Raw genomic sequence first — 15,793 nt, 5'->3', positions numbered from 1 at the left:
GTTCTGGTTCGGCCCTCACAGGTTGACTTCAGTTATTAAGGCTCAACGGGCCACACACTCGTAAAAATCTTAAATTCTGATGTTTTTTCTCTAGACATGCACACACACACACACACACACGCAGACACGCAGACACGCGCACACACACACAGACACACACACACACACACACACAGACACACACACACCACTCAGAAAAGCTCCCCTGATCCCTGCGTGAGAGTTTTTACTTGTAATCTCGACACTACTTGTGTCTCTTTGTCTTTTTCAGCGAGGGATTGATTTTAATATTTTTTTTTTTTTTAAAGATGCCGTTATGTTACGAGAAGGAAGGAGAAAAATAAAATAAAGACTGAAGGCCATATTTATATAAAAAAACGACAGCAACGACGACTCACACAAAGCAAAATACTGTTATCGAGGATCAGGGGGGGGGGGGGGGGGGGGGGGGGGGGGGGGGGTGGGGGTGCACGCAAACGACAATAATCTGATCGATACAATAAAAACTAAATTAATCTTTATAAAGTTCACAGTCTTGTAGCTCCCTGTACCAGGAGAGGGAGGGGGGGGAGGGGTGTGGGGGGGGGGTGTATCCGTTTGACGTCACTTCAGGAAAATTGATATCAAGCCAAGATTTTGGTTGTTTTTAGACCCTTTTTTAAAAAATATAAAACGGTTTCAGGAACTGAGAGAATCTTTTTGCACGTCTTTGCATCTGTAAAACTCGTTGATGTGTTTTGCACGTGCTGCATGTTGGTTCCTTATTACTGCTGCACACACACACACACACACACACACAGCTGGAGGATTAGTGCTGGGACTTTAAATGGTAACACTTGTCGTGTCCGAAACACCGGCCGCGTGTCGAACCTTTTGTCTCTTCTTTGATCAGATGGCTCCCGATTTAGATCTTCGTGCCACCGTTCCTCGAGTGAGCGAAGAGGCAACGTTCTCGTCCCTAAAAAAAGGTTCCTGGAGGAGGTTCTGGTGCTGAGTCGGGGCTTTTTGAGGAGTTTTCTGGAGTCACCAAAAAGAATCCATCAAAATGTGACATTTTGGCTCGGAGTTCGCTCCGGATACGAACAGAAGGAAGTTTGGGCAGCTGAAGGGACGCCACCCCCCCCACCTCCCCTGTCACTCCTCCTCTTTCTCCTCTTCCTCCTCTGCTTCGGATGGATGCATGTGATGAGGGATGGAAGGAGGGACCTTCAGTCCAACCTTCTCTGTCTGGGGAGGAGACGTCTTGTGTTGACAGCTGGAGTTGAGGGTGGGAGGGAAGGGGGGGAGGGGGGTTGGACGGACGGTGGTGATGATGTGTTGGAACACACACAGTAAAAATCCCCAAACCTCTACACACACACACACACATTCCTGATATGGCTGTGATTTCAAGATGAAGAGGAGGATGAGGATGAAGGAGGGACTCTTTTTTTTAAGCGGCTGCAGAGGTGAGGTTCATTGAGAGGGGGGGGGGGGGGGGGGGGGGGGGGGGGGGGGGGCACTGGTACAAGATGTGCTGTGAGGGTTTTTTGTAGGGGAGGTTGATGGGGGGGGGGGGGGGGCAGAGTTCACATCATGACGTGGCGGCGGCGGTGCAGAGACAGGTGGTCGGACCGGGAGAAGGAGCGGTCGCACTCGGTGCAGCGGAACGGTTTGATCCCCGTGTGCTTGCGGAAGTGCCGGGTCAGCTCGTCGGAGCGGGCGAAGCGCCAGGTGCAGCCCTCCCACGTGCAGTGGTAGGGTTTCTCTCCTGGAGGAGGCAAGGAGACAAGGAGAAGAGTTAAGGGAGAGAGTGATTCTCTCGACCCGCGGAATTCCCACTTGAGTTGGATATTTACTACATTTCCCAGAATGCCCAACTGTCTCTGCTTCTTCTGAAAATACACCAAAACTGAATATACTCATGAGAATATTCTGCAAAGCTCACATGTTTATTACTAAAGAACTCATTTTGTGTATACTGATGACGTCTTTTTTTGTGTTGACGATCAAAAAAAAAAAAACTTTCTGGGTTTCAAAAACTTCTAAAATAAAATCAGACCTTTCCAGGTTTTGTCACTCCTTTAAAACCCTTTTTTTTTTAAACCCGGGGGGTCTCACCTGTGTGTATCCTCCTGTGGGCTTTGAGGTGGGAACTCTTGGTGTAAACTTTTTTACAGCCTTCGTAGTCGCACATGTGGATCCGCCTCCTCTTGATGTCTGGAGAATCCGGGTCCACGGGCTCCAGGTCCATGACCGACCTGAAGGGAAGGGAACAAGGACAAAAGGAGTCAGTGAAGGAGACAGAAACCATCTCTTTGACCTTTTGGGGAAATCACACTTTTAATACTTTAATGTATACAGACGTCGGCTGAAATAGCAGCGCAGGAAACACTTGTAGATGTTTATTAATTACTAATAAATACATTTAGAAACTGTATTTTTGTTTTCTCAATGTTGTAAAATGTCCTTTAGTTATATTTACGTTATTATTTACTGTTTATTAATATGCATCATGATGTGATTATTATTAATATGACTCATCAGGTTTATTTAAAAGTGATGCTGGACGCCACTGGGGGGCGCCAGAGAGTTACGTTCAACTTCTCCTCCTCCTCTTCTTCTTCGCTCACTCACTCTCTCTCTCTCTCTCTCTCTCTCTCCATTCCTTCATACCTCACATTAGTTCTTGTTAGTTTGTTATTCATTTGATGGTGTAAATAAAGTTGGTTAAAAATAATAAAAAATTCCTCTCTTGTTTCTTCCTGGAGTGTAACTGCGTTACAAAATCATGTTTACGCCCCAGGACAGCCCTGCCCAGCAACACATACACACACACACACAAACACAAAAGACCAAATACGCACAAACACTTTGTTCCTTGTCACACGCTCTCTCTCTGAGTGTGTCCCACACACACACACACACACACACACACACACACACACACACACACACGCACACACAAAAGATTACAGCACTCGTCTAACCGTCTATGTCCACGCCCTGAACTTCAGCCACACCCGGGAGGCCTCGCCTACTGGGCGTGGCAGCAGCTCTGTCCTGATTTACTAATAAAACACACTGGACACACACACGCACACACACACACACACACACACACACACACACACACACACACACAGGGTTACATACGGTTAAGTGTCCAGTCATGGTGGCGCTGCAGTCATGTCAGTGGGTCCACACAAAGAACGCATTTCTAGACACACACCGAGGGGCCCAACATGACACTTAAAGAGACAATTAATTACCAACCAGGAAGAAACACAAGACAACAAAGAGTCACACAACAAAGAGACACAAGACAACTACAAAGAGACACGAAACAACGACAAAGAGACACAAGACAACTACAAAGAGACACAAGACAACTACAAAGAGACACATAACAACGACAAAGAGACACGAAACAACGACAAAGAGACACAAGACAACGACAAAGAGACATGAAACAACGACAAAGAGACACAAGACAACGACAAAGAGACACAAGACAACGACAAAGAGACATGAAACAACGACAAAGAGACATGAAACAACGACAAAGAGACACAAGACAACGACAAAGAGACACAAGTAAACTACAAAGAGACACAAGACAACGACAAAGAGACACAAGACAACTACAAAGAGACACGAAACAACGACAAAGAGACACAAGACAACGACAAAGAGACATGAAACAACGACAAAGAGACACAAGACAACGACAAAGAGACACAAGACAACGACAAAGAGACACAAGTAAACTACAAAGAGACACAAGACAACGACAAAGAGACACAAGACAACTACAATAAGACACAAGACAACTACAAAGAGACACACAACAACTACAAAGAGATTCACAAGACAACTACAAAGAGACCAGAAACAACAACAAAGAGATACAAAACAACTACAAAGAGACACATAACAACAAAGAGACACAAGACAACTACAAAGAGACACAAAGCACTACAAAGAGACACAAAAAAACTACAAAAAGAGGCTGAACAACTATAAAGTCTGTGGGCTCTCGTGCAGGAGAGGTAGTTGTCCCATTAGCTTAGCTTAGCATAAACTCTGGAAACAGGGGGAAGCAGCTGGCCTGGCTCTTTCCAAAAAATCCAGCAACACCTCTGAAACTCCCCATCTAACATGTCGTTATACCCGTGTAGAAACAGAAATGTAACGACATCAACATCTGGTTTTAAAGAGACCAACAGCTGGTCGACGTGTCATCGCAGTGAGGAACAAAGACGTGGTAGATCTGTCATTGGTGGAACATCTCTTCTTATTCTTGGAACGACAGCAATTAAGCGCATTTCCCAAAATGCTTCCTGTTGAATCCGCACCCTGCAAAGCTGCCTGTTCTCAAACGACGTCTTCTTCTTCTTTTAATGATCTACTGCCGCTGTGTACTGCACATTACTGCCAACTTCTGGCCCACGTGTGAAACTGCACGAATGTTGTCTGTCATTTGGTAGATATGACCTTTGAGCAAAGGCCGAAGCAGCAGTTTGATTTAGCAAACAGAAACCTGAAGAAATTAGCCTCAAACCGGACTGAACCAATGAATGTGTTGACGTCAAAACACACGAAACAAGGAAAACGGTGTTAATCAACCAACTGCACCTTTTTCGGGGCGTTTTTTCCAACCCACGTGCACAGATACGACCTGCAGAGAAGCTTACAGATGTTCTGAGACGGCTGGGGGAAAAAAAATGCTTATTGAAATGGTGTCCGCGTTTGCTTCTGGCCTCAGACCGAATATCAGGCGCGCGCGAGACCGTCCAACACGCCTCAAACAACCTCCACCTTTGTGCAGCAACGCAAACAAAAGGCCACCGTCGGTTTAGAATAAGTCGCTCTGGCGGGCATCACTCACCCGGCGTCGAGGCTCTGGGCGCTGAGGGAGGCCGAGCCGGACTCCGTGCCGCTCTCTGCGTCGCTGTCGCTCTGGTACTCCACCGGGGACGTCGAACCCGGCTTGATGCGAACTGCGCAGAAAAAGGGAAGGAGGGGGGTGGTAAACAATGAGTCGAATATTAAGAGAGTAAAAATAATTGAAAGCCGGGAGATGGGATGGGAAGGGATTGAGGAAAGAGTGAATGGAATTAGGAAATGGAAGAAGTGAGAGAATGGAGGGAGGGGAGGAAACAACAGGGGGTTAATAACTTCTTCACAGGGGTGCCTGGAAACCAGCAATTTAGCAAGACAAAGCTCCGTGTGTGTGTGTGTGTGTGTGTGTGTGTGTGTGTGTGCACGAGGCCCCCCCCCCCCGCTCAGGATGATCAGCCGACTCTGCCGCAGTGTCTTGCGCTGCTTCTTCATGACATCACACCTGTGGTGACGGCGAGTAGCGGATAGTTTATCTATTGATTGTTCACGAAGACGAAAACATCTACGTCGTGAAAAGAGAACGAGGCCGTGCGGGCGAGTCAAAGTCAACCGTCTTTGAACGAAATCGACGTATTCCGACAACGGCGGACGGGACCGCCACGACCGCTTCAGAGCAACAGGTGTTTCAGTGGAAGGGGCGACCGTGTTACGTGGTGACGCAAACGAACACAGATGATCGATTGAAGGCTTTTTACGAGATTTTTATTATTGTTATTGTTGTTATTTTTAGTCACATGTCAGGCAGTTTTAGTCCTCATTTGTTTAGTTGGTCAGACAGCAGCTACATGTCTGTCTGTCTGTCTGTCTGTCTGTCTGTCTGTCTGTCAGAGTCTCTCGCTCCTCCATCGCTCCCACTGAATGAATTCTCCCTCCTCCTCTTCCTCTCGGTCTCTCTGCAGGAATGTGGCAGCCACGCTGTTCAAAGTCCACACAACATGCAGAGAGCGAGCAGGGGAGGGTATGGGGGGGGGGGGGGGGGGGGGGGGGAGGTGATGCAAGGAATTTGGGTGGAGTTGGTAACACGGAGAGGGTCACACGGCAAAATAAGTGGTCTTTGGACAATTAGTGCTCCCCCGACCCCCCCCCCCCCCCCCCCCCCCCCCCCCACCACCACGACTGCAGCTAGCTTTTCAAATGCAAAACAGCCCATCTCCTCCCCTCCTCTCCTTCCTCACCCCAGTCTCCCTCCTTCCCTTCCTCCCTCCTTCCCTTCCTCCCCTACCTGCAGCTCCACCTTGCTCCTCAGACACAACTCCACATGAACGGCGAATGTCAGCGTGGCATTTACTCTTTAAAGAGCCTGTTGCAGTGGATGAAGATCTTGTGTGTGTGTGTGTGTGTGTGTGTGTGTGTGTGTGTGTGTGTGTAAGGTGTGGTGGGTGTGGTTAAAGGTGCCACGCGGTGAGACACGCTGCTATGAGTCCAGCGCCACAGAGATCACGGTTGGATCTCTGGAGCTCCGCTTTAAAAAAAAAAAATCCCCTTCAATAAAGTCGTAAATGACAGAACTATAAAGGAACAACGAGGTGCAATAAACCAACCGTCTCTCCTGATAATGCTTTGAAAACGCCCCGAGGATTGTACATCTACACCTGTACTAGTAGTAGTACTAGTAGTAGTAGTAGTAGTAGTAGTAGTAGTACTAGTAGTAGTAGTACTAGTAGACTACTACTACTACTACTAGGTAGTAATAGTAGTAGTAGTAGTAGAAGTAGTAGTAGTAGTAGTAGTGGCAGTAGTACTAGTAGACTACTACTACTACTACTACTAGGTAGTAATAGTAGTAGTATTAGTAGCAGTACTAGTAGCAGTAGCAGTAGTATTAGGAGTAGTAGTAGCAGTACTAGTAGCAGTAGCAGTAGTATTAGGAGTAACAGTAGTAGTAGTAGTAATAGTAGTAGTAGCAGTACTAGTATTAGTAGTAGCAGTACTAGTAGTAGCAGTACTAGTATTAGTAGCAGTAGTATTAGTAGTAGCAGTACTAGTATTAGTAGCAGTAGTATTAGGAGTAGCAGTACTAGTATTAGTAGCAGTAGTATTAGGAGTAGCAGTACTAGTATTAGTAGCAGTAGTATTAGGAGTAGCAGTACTAGTATACATGGACCTTAAAACGCCCATTCTCCCAGCGCTCATTCTCCCCGATGAGGAATCTAACTGGTGGCTCCCTACTGGTTTCCATGGCGCCACTCACCAGATCCTTCCGAGCGCCCGTCGCTGCCTATGAGCGGCACCGTGATGGCCGCCGTGGCGACGCCGTCAGTAGACATGGTGGTGTAGACGACGGGCAGCGACTGCACCACCACGGGGATGGTCTGGAGCTGGCCCACCTTGCTGGGCATGCTGACGGAGGGGATGGTGTGGATGACGTGGAGGATCTGCTGGCCCCCGGCGCCCTGAGTGGCCAAGATGGAGCCCGGAGAGAGGACCTGGAGGGCAAGAGGACAGAGGATTAGTGGCCTTGACACTCTCAAAGGTTCGGCGTACCAACGGAGGTCATCGGTCGCTACCATGGAGCCTATCGTCTGCAGCGTGGTGGACATCGGGGTAACCGACAGGCCGGGCTGGGTCATGAGCCCGCTGGGCGCCGGGTTGACCGTGATGCTGGTCGTGAAGGCGGGGGGTTTGGAGGAGGAGCGGGGCCTGTGGAGCGACAGGTCCACGGGCTCCGTCTGGTCCTCGGCCGGGCTCGGCTCCGGCGAGGAGGGCTCCGTCTTGCAAACCGGCTCCGTCTTCACCTTGAGGTCCGTCGGCTGCGAGCAGTCGTCGGCGACGTCCGCCCGCTGGAGGAGGAGGAGGAGGAGAAGAAAAAGGAGGACGACATATTAAAAAGAGCCACTACGTCACGGCGACGCTCTGGAACCCAACCGGTCTGCAAACCGGTCTCGTCCACCTGTTGCTTGACTTTTGTTGGTTGCAGGAACCGGTTGCCGACTCCTCATTCTCCTTCTTAAAAGGACGGCGTTTCCTTTTTCTTTTCTTTATTAACGAGACCGATGTAATTACGGTTGAGAAGCCACCAAAACACACCTCATTTCATTATTCTTGTCTCGTGCGCTGAGAATCGAGGAGAACAAAAAGGCGGTGATGGATATTTATATAGAGGCGCAAAGTATCGAGATACTTCAGGTGGCCAGAAGACCAACAAAAACCTCTCCTGGTTGAACCATCAGTTTGATTAGATCCTTTTAATCTCGCAACTCGGGCGCTTCCCAGTTCAGAAAGCTGAAGATCAATATGACGTCGTGAATGTGCTACGGCTCTGCATCTCACTCCCCGTGCAGAGTAGCTGCCGATGCTCATGGGTAATGTAGTATCTAGAAGCCGCCAAATTACAATTTGAGTCCTGCTGCGTTTCTGTGTTTCTCCGTTGAGGAATGAAAAAAAGGTTTGCAAAGTTTTTGCTTTCATGCAACTTGCGTCGGCCTCTTCACCCGCACAACCCCCCCGGTTCCCTGACGCCTCGGTTCCCTGACGCCCCGGTTCCCTGACGCCCCGGTTCCCTGACGCCTCGGTTCCCTGACGCCTCGGAGGGGGAACGCAGCCACCCGGGGCTCAGTTGCCATGTAGCACCGGGAACAATGGCTGCTGTGTGGGACTCCGGAGGGAGGGGGGAGGAGGGGGGGGGGGGCCTGGACCGGTATGGAGAGAGACTGGTACTGATTAAGAGAGAGAGAGTAAAGGAAAAAGAGACGGTAGAAATGGAGTGAGAGAGAGAGAGAGGGAGGGAGCGAGGGAGATCCAGGAGTTGGAGTCCATCCAGCTCTGGGTGGTGAGGAGGAGGAGGGAGGAAGGGAGGAAGGGAGGGAGGGAGGGAGGGAGGGAGGCTCCGCTACGCCCTTTTTTTCTATCGGGTCACACAGTTCAGCTGGAGGCCCGGTTGGTCAACACCATCCTGCCATCATTACACATGCAAACCCCCCCCCCATTAAAAAGGGGGCTCGGAGCAGGAAGTGGGTGTTTTTAGGACGATGGATCGAGAAGACGAGACTGAGCCCCTTTTATTCTGACGACGTCGACACTTTTTAAAGTCCAACGGCACCCTGACACACAAACAAACAAACAAACAAACAAACAATATATACAACCTGCACAACTTGGAGGAGTAAGGAGTTTAAGGAAAGGAGGGAGGGAGGGTAAGGAGTTTAAGGAAAGGAGGGAGGGAAGGTAAGGAGTTTAAGGAAAGGAGAGAGGGAAGGTAAGGAGTTTAAGGAAAGGAGAGAGGGAGGGTAAGGAGTTTAAGGAAAGGAGAGAGGGAGGGTAAGGAGTTTAAGGAAAGGAGAGAGGGAGGGTAAGGAGTTTAAGGAAAGGAGAGAGGGAAGGTAAGGAGTTTAAGGAAAGGAGAGAGGGAGGGTAAGGAGTTTAAGGAAAGGAGAGAGGGAGGGTAAGGAGTTTAAGGAAAGGAGAGAGGGAGGGTAAGGAGTTTAAGGAAAGGAGAGAGGGAGGGTAAGGAGTTTAAGGAAAGGAGGGAGGGAAGTTAAGGAGTTTAAGGAAAGGAGGGAGGGAAGTTAAGGAGTTTAAGGAAAGGAGAGAGGGAGGGTAAGGAGTTTAAGGAAAGGAGAGAGGGAGGGTAAGGAGTTTAAGGAAAGGAGGGAGGGAAGGTAAGGAGTTTAAGGAAAGGAGAGAGGGAGGGTAAGGAGTTTAAGGAAAGGAGGGAGGGAAGGTAAGGAGTTTAAGGAAAGGAGAGAGGGAGGGTAAGGAGTTTAAGGAAAGGAGAGAGGGAGGGTAAGGAGTTTAAGGAAAGGAGAGAGGGAAGGTAAGGAGTTTAAGGAAAGGAGGGAGGGAAGGAGCCGTTGACGACACATAGCAAACAGACGCACACAGAACCCGGTAAAGGAGGAATTTCAGGAGCTCGACAAATGGGTGAGGAAAGGAGAGAAGGGGGAGCTAGCGGGAGGGGACGAGGGAAGAGAACGAGGGGAGGGAGGGAGGGAGAGAAAGGAGGGAGGGAGGGAGAGAAAGGAGGATCAGGAGGCGAAAAAGGAAGCAGGGCCGTAACGTGATTATAGAGACAGCCACAAAAAAAAGAGAAAGAAAATGAAGTGTGAAAGAAGTGAGGAAGCGGATGAGAGAGAAAGAGAGAGAGAGAGAGAGAGACGACAGTGTGGGTGGGAAAGGCCTAGCGTTGCCATGGAAACTGGGAGCCATCAGCTGACTCCATGTTTTTTCAACTTGTTCCCCACCCACCACCAACTCCCTTCCCCTCCCAGTCCGTTCATCTTTCCATCACCCTCCTCTTCCTCCCTTTATTCTCTCTCTCTCTCTCTCTCCTTTCTCTCTCCCCCCCCCTCCAGCATCTCTCTCTCTCCTCCTCATCAGCCACGCCCTCGTTGTCTTCCCACCTCGCCCTCTCCTCCCTCGTCGGCTTTCGTTTTTTTCCACCCACTGCCTCTCTCGTTTGTTCCACCCTTCTCTCCGTTTCTCTCCTCGCCCTCTTTTCACGGCTTCGCTCAGATTAAACTCTTTGCAAAAAAAATCCCCAAAAGTAGAAGAAGAAGAAGAGGAGAGGATGTAAAAAAATAAAAAATAAATAAAGCTTCTGAATAATAAAGATTGAATTCCTTGACACTCTTCTTCCTATAGACAGGTGATTTTACACTTTCATGATGTTACGGGTGAATAGGTCACACACATATATATAAATAAATAATATACATCACCATGGAATTTCTCTTTACACTCTCAAAAATAGACCAAAATAATCTAAACTGACCGGTGCATGAAAACCGAATGCCTTCGAGATGCGTTTTCAAGACCCCGGCCACAAAAAAAAAGAAAAAGGTTAAAAAAACTTTAAGATTGAAGCGACGCGTATTCGCCGATGAGCTTTGATCACGAGACAATGGAGCTCTTTGTCTTGATTTGAATATCGGCACAGAGACTCTAGAAGCCCAACTCCCCCCCCCCCCAAACACACACCTTAAAACCAGTAAAGTCGACGTGTCTGGATGCAACACGAAGGATCTGTAGACGTGTTGCAGAGCCCCCCCCCCCCCCCACCCCACCCCCCCACCCCCTCAGTTCAACTGCTACCGCCATAAAATGGGTCACCCAGTCTTCGCCTCGCAATTAATTCATGTGATCTCCAACTTGAATGGAAGCGGCGAGCAAGATGAGGAGGGACTGAACAGCTACGCCATGAGCGACCTTGTGTGGCCCCTAGAGGAATGTTTACATGCACCGTTATGGCACTACATACACACACACACACATATATATATATATATATATATATACACACACACACACACACACATATATATATATATATATATATACACACACACACACACACACACACACACACACGCATGTCCACACACTGGGAATGGAGCGTTTTCATTCTTTCATGCAGATGTTTTCCTCCTTCCCGTTTTCTCTCGTCGTGGTGTGAAACACACACACACACACACACACACACACACACACAGACCCTGGCCACCGAGTGTGTGTGTGTGTGTGTTTGTGTGTGTTTGGGTTCTTTACAGCCGACGCAGGAAGCCAGGACCAATTATCGCGTCAGCAGCGACACGACCGACACGTCGACAGCCACAAACCAAAGAGACCACAGAACTTACAGAAACGCCGTGTTTACGTATGCAAATGAGGCGTTATCTTGTGAAATGTGAACATTGGTGTCAAATGTTTTTTACAGAGAGAATTATAGAAGTCTCTTTGGCTCCATGAATCAGAAAATACTGTCAACAGCCATAAAAAAACGATAATCAATGTTTATAGTAATAGAATCTTGTATAAATCAGGTTATGAATGATGTGTGAACAAACCCCTCTGTAGAATCCTTCATAATATATTTATGAATGAACATGTACAGTTTGGTGGATGTGAGAGCTTCTGAAGTGGAGATTTATGGATCAGAGTGAGAAAACGTCCTTTAAAAAGAGATTAAAGTTACATTTCACACTCTACAGGTGAATATGGTAAACGATTTCACTAACAAATATCACCATGAAACTTCACAGGTTGATTATTGACATTAAGACAATTGTCTTTTGTATTACAAGTTCTCTGAAATGTGCAAATGAGGCTTTCTGATTGGTGGGGGGGGGGGGGGGTAAAAGTGACTGACCAGATGGCGCCAGAGGAAACCAGCAACACATTTGGGGGACGCCTCCACGTGGCCTCAACACACACGAGACTCAAAAATACTGGATTCCACCGATGCCCCCCCCCCCCCCCATGGTTACTACGGCAACAGATCAGTCCACAGGTGACACGGACGACACCGCGACCTCACGAAGAGGGACGACCCGTACACAAATTGTACGATTTAAAAACAAACAAACATTAAGATCTTAAGATTGCATTTCATGAAAGGAGGATAAAGAAAGAGAGGGATGCAGAGAGAGGTGAAGAGAGAGAGAGAGAGAGAGAGAGAGAGAGAGAGAGAGAGAGAGAGAGGCACCTTTCGGTTCGGACCTGCAGGGAGAGTCAAACACGTCAATGTCAACGCGACTTAAATATGATTTTTATTTCGTTTGGCAGGTGGAACACGTGAGCTTGAGTGTGAAGGCCGATATAATGAAGACAGAGGGCAAAAACAACAGCTGGGGGGGGGGGGGGGGGGGGTGTTAACCGAGACACACGTAGCCCCGCCCAGCACACACACACACACACACACACAGCTCCACCCCTCAACAGCCTGACCCACCTCAGGAAACCCCAAACTGTCTCCGTCCTCTCTGATTCAGCAACCTGACTCCCGGCCTAACATTACCTAATAGCAGTCAGTGTTGATTTCCTGGGCGCTTAGTAACTTATTCAGACCCCCCCCCCCCTCCCCTCCACACACACACACACACACACACACACACACACACCCCACAGGACGGCCTCGCTCCAACCTCAAAGCAAACAGAGTTTTAACAGCAGCTGTGCAGCTCTCCGCATGAGTGTGCAGCCCACCCAATTAAAAAGAAAGATCCACCTTGAGCCCGTTAAACATTAATCTATTTCAGCCGCGTGTTCGGAGGTTAAAAAAAGACCAAAGTACGAACACACACACGTCGGTGAACGGAAGGAATCCCGTTCGGGGGCATAACGGTGTGACTCTGCATCGTAAACTACGTGAAGTCGGTCCACCTTGTGATTGATGTGCCTTCACCTCGGGGTGCAAATGAGGAAAATTAGCCAGCTAGCTTGGAAAGATGCAAAAGTTTGAGAGCTCCTGTCAACAAAAATGACCAAAAAAATCCTCCCGGGAGGAGGAGCACCAATCAAGAGAGCCCGTAGTAATAACAATAATAATAATAATAGAGATGAAGCCCATTGGGAGGTCACAGATAGGCGTGGATTATGAACACGTTTTGGTGAAGGTGGAGCGACAACAAATGGATGTATTAATGTTCGCCTTTGTTTTCACTTGGCGGCCACGGCCACGTCGTACGATTAAGAGACGTCGTCATCGTTCGATCGGAATCTCCCTCAAACGTGTATTTCGAGAATTATAAAACCGCCTCTTTTGTTTTTCGGACTTGTGAAGATTTATTCCCTTAATGGGCGTGAACTCGTCGCATTCGGCTGGGATGGGAAGGCGGAAAAGGGTCAGAGGTCAAAGTCAGAGTGACAGAGGGCGCTGACAAAGTGCTTCCCCCCCAACCCCAACCCCCCCCCCACCCCCCCCCCCCCCCCCCTCGACGAGAGCTTTGAATAAAGAAAACTGAATCACGACGTCGTCGTACTTCTTTTAAATACGCCGTCCCGATGGCGTCGAGGGCGAAGGAGTCCTTCCTGCTTCCTGTCCCCGACCAGAAGCTCTGGAGGAAGTCGGAATCTCGTTCTGCATCCGAAAAATTGTGAATGTGCTGTCCTTTGAATGCTTTGAATGCATTGAATGCATCTCTCACACACACACACACACACACGCACACACACATACACACACACACGCACACACACACACACTCACACATGCTAGCAAAGCCCTCCTGGCAAAAGCACAAATAGGCCTCTAACCTCTCATGTCTCATGCGCTCTCACGCGCGCACACACACACACACACACACACACACACACACACACACACACACACACACACACACGGGGAAGTAATCGAGTGTGTGTACATGACTGTCACTTTGTGTGTGTGTGTGTGTGTATGCTGTGGCCTGTCTTTGTGCATGAGTGCTCCTGTTTACCGGAGGACAACTGACTTGTTTATGTGCATACATCAGTGACACTTATACATGTGCACACACCCGTGCACACACACACACACACACACACACACACACACACACACACAGAGAGAGGGCCTCAGTGTGTATTTGTGTGTATGTGCAAGAGAGAGTGAGAGAGATTACAGGCCTATTCAGTGTTGTGCTGGCAGGTATTCAGTGTGTGTGTGTGTGTGTGTGTGTGTGTGTGTGTGTGTGTGTGTGTGTGTGTGTGTGTGTATGTGTATGTGTATGTGTGAGTTAGAAAGAGAGGGTGGGGGGGGATGAGAGAGGCTGGTTTGGAAAGGTGGAGGAGGAAGAGGAGGAGTGAGGAAGGAGGGAGGGGAGGGGTCAGGCAACACAATCTTTTCGGCAACTCCCGCCAGAGCCACGGTTGCCATGGCGACGGGGCGAGCGGAAGCAGAGCCTCCCTCGACATATACTATTAGGGCGAGAGAGAGGGAGAGGTAGGGGGGAGAGAGAGAGAGAGAGGGAGAGGTAGGGGGAGGAGAGAGAGAGAGAGGGAGAGGTAGGGGGAGGAGAGAGAGGGGGGGGGAGAGAGAGAGAGAGGGAGAGGTAGGGGGAGGAGAGAGAGGGGGGAGAGAGAGAGAGAGAGAGAGAGAGAGGGGGTTAAGTGTGACGGTTTGAAAGAGAAAGTAGAAGTAGAGCGATGGAGAGACGAGATAAAGGAGTGTAAAACAAGAGGTATTGAAGAAAGACAGGAAGTGGTTCTCTGGAAAGCCAGAAGGGTGACCTTTGACCTTGTTCTGACGCGCTGACAAACACCCGTTGACCTGTACCCCCTCCACCCCGCGTACTCTCCTCCTCCGTCCGTCTTGTCCGTTCTCCACCTGTCCTCCTCCTCCTCTTCTTCTGGACTCGTGAGCGCCTCCCGCTGCCCGGCGCGGGAACCTTTTGGAGCGCCGCCGCTCCTGAAACCTCAGCTTCCTACTCTCTGTTTCCAAAACACACCCTCGAACACGCGCACACCTGCAACCACGACACATCCGGCACACGTCCAAGGGTCGAGAAGAAAGAAAGGTCGTTTACAAGATGGCGACCAGACGGCGAGATTCGGGGGGCGGCGGGCGCCAAAATCGTCGAAGAACAACTTCAAAAAAGGAACAAAACATTTTATTTTCCTGACATGAACAATGTGTTGAAAAGAGAAAATCTAATTATTTTCTGTTGTTATTGGATATTGGGTTTGACAGTTACGTAATTTTACTAAAACGCAGCCTTTAAAAACCAGGAAAAGACGACGCAACGATATCTCGTCATGATATACTTATATTTATATATATATATATATATATATATATATATATATATATATATATTTCTCAGCCTTGCACACCGAATTAAAACCAACTGGAAGTTGCCAGAAAACGGGCAAAAAACTTTGGATTCCTTTTTGTACAAAGTAATTAAAGTCGGTTAATGTAAATGTAAAAAAAAAAAGGGCCAATAAATGAGTCCTACAGAGCGTAATAAAAACTCCTTTTACCAGTTGAACCAGTAAACATCTTGATGTTTGTTTGTTTTACCATTTAACTTTTTTTTTGTCAGTTGGAGACGATAAAAAAAAAAAAAAAGGTGATAATCGTGATTTAAAGGTTCAGGAGGAGAGACGACCATAAAGGGAACACCAGGAGGACTTTATCTCTAGACAGGAAACTCCTAAGGGGTGTGGTCGACACACACACACACACACACACACACACACTCTGCTTAATGAT

The 15,793-nt window shown here is 48.5% G+C and overlaps 1 protein-coding gene across 1 annotated transcript in view; it reads right to left on the bottom strand.

Moving 5' to 3' along the window:
• Window positions 1-1,537: 1,537 nt before the first annotated feature.
• klf8 (Kruppel-like factor 8) overlaps window positions 1,538-15,793 on the bottom strand; it is a 46,040-nt gene continuing 31,784 nt past the window's right edge. Inside the window, exons 3-7 of the mRNA XM_034551132.1 lie at window positions 7,392-7,664; window positions 7,076-7,310; window positions 4,871-4,982; window positions 2,101-2,240; window positions 1,538-1,750 (exon numbers count right to left, since the gene is read on the bottom strand). Coding sequence (XP_034407023.1) covers window positions 1,569-1,750; window positions 2,101-2,240; window positions 4,871-4,982; window positions 7,076-7,310; window positions 7,392-7,664 — 942 coding nt within the window. The 3' untranslated portion in view covers window positions 1,538-1,568. The remainder of the gene's footprint in view (window positions 1,751-2,100; window positions 2,241-4,870; window positions 4,983-7,075; window positions 7,311-7,391; window positions 7,665-15,793) is intronic.

Source organism: Cyclopterus lumpus, chromosome 14 (genome assembly GCF_009769545.1).
Source record: "Cyclopterus lumpus isolate fCycLum1 chromosome 14, fCycLum1.pri, whole genome shotgun sequence".
Classification (NCBI taxonomy): Eukaryota; Metazoa; Chordata; class Actinopteri; order Perciformes; family Cyclopteridae; genus Cyclopterus; species Cyclopterus lumpus.
This window is presented reverse-complemented; position numbering and strand designations above follow the sequence as displayed.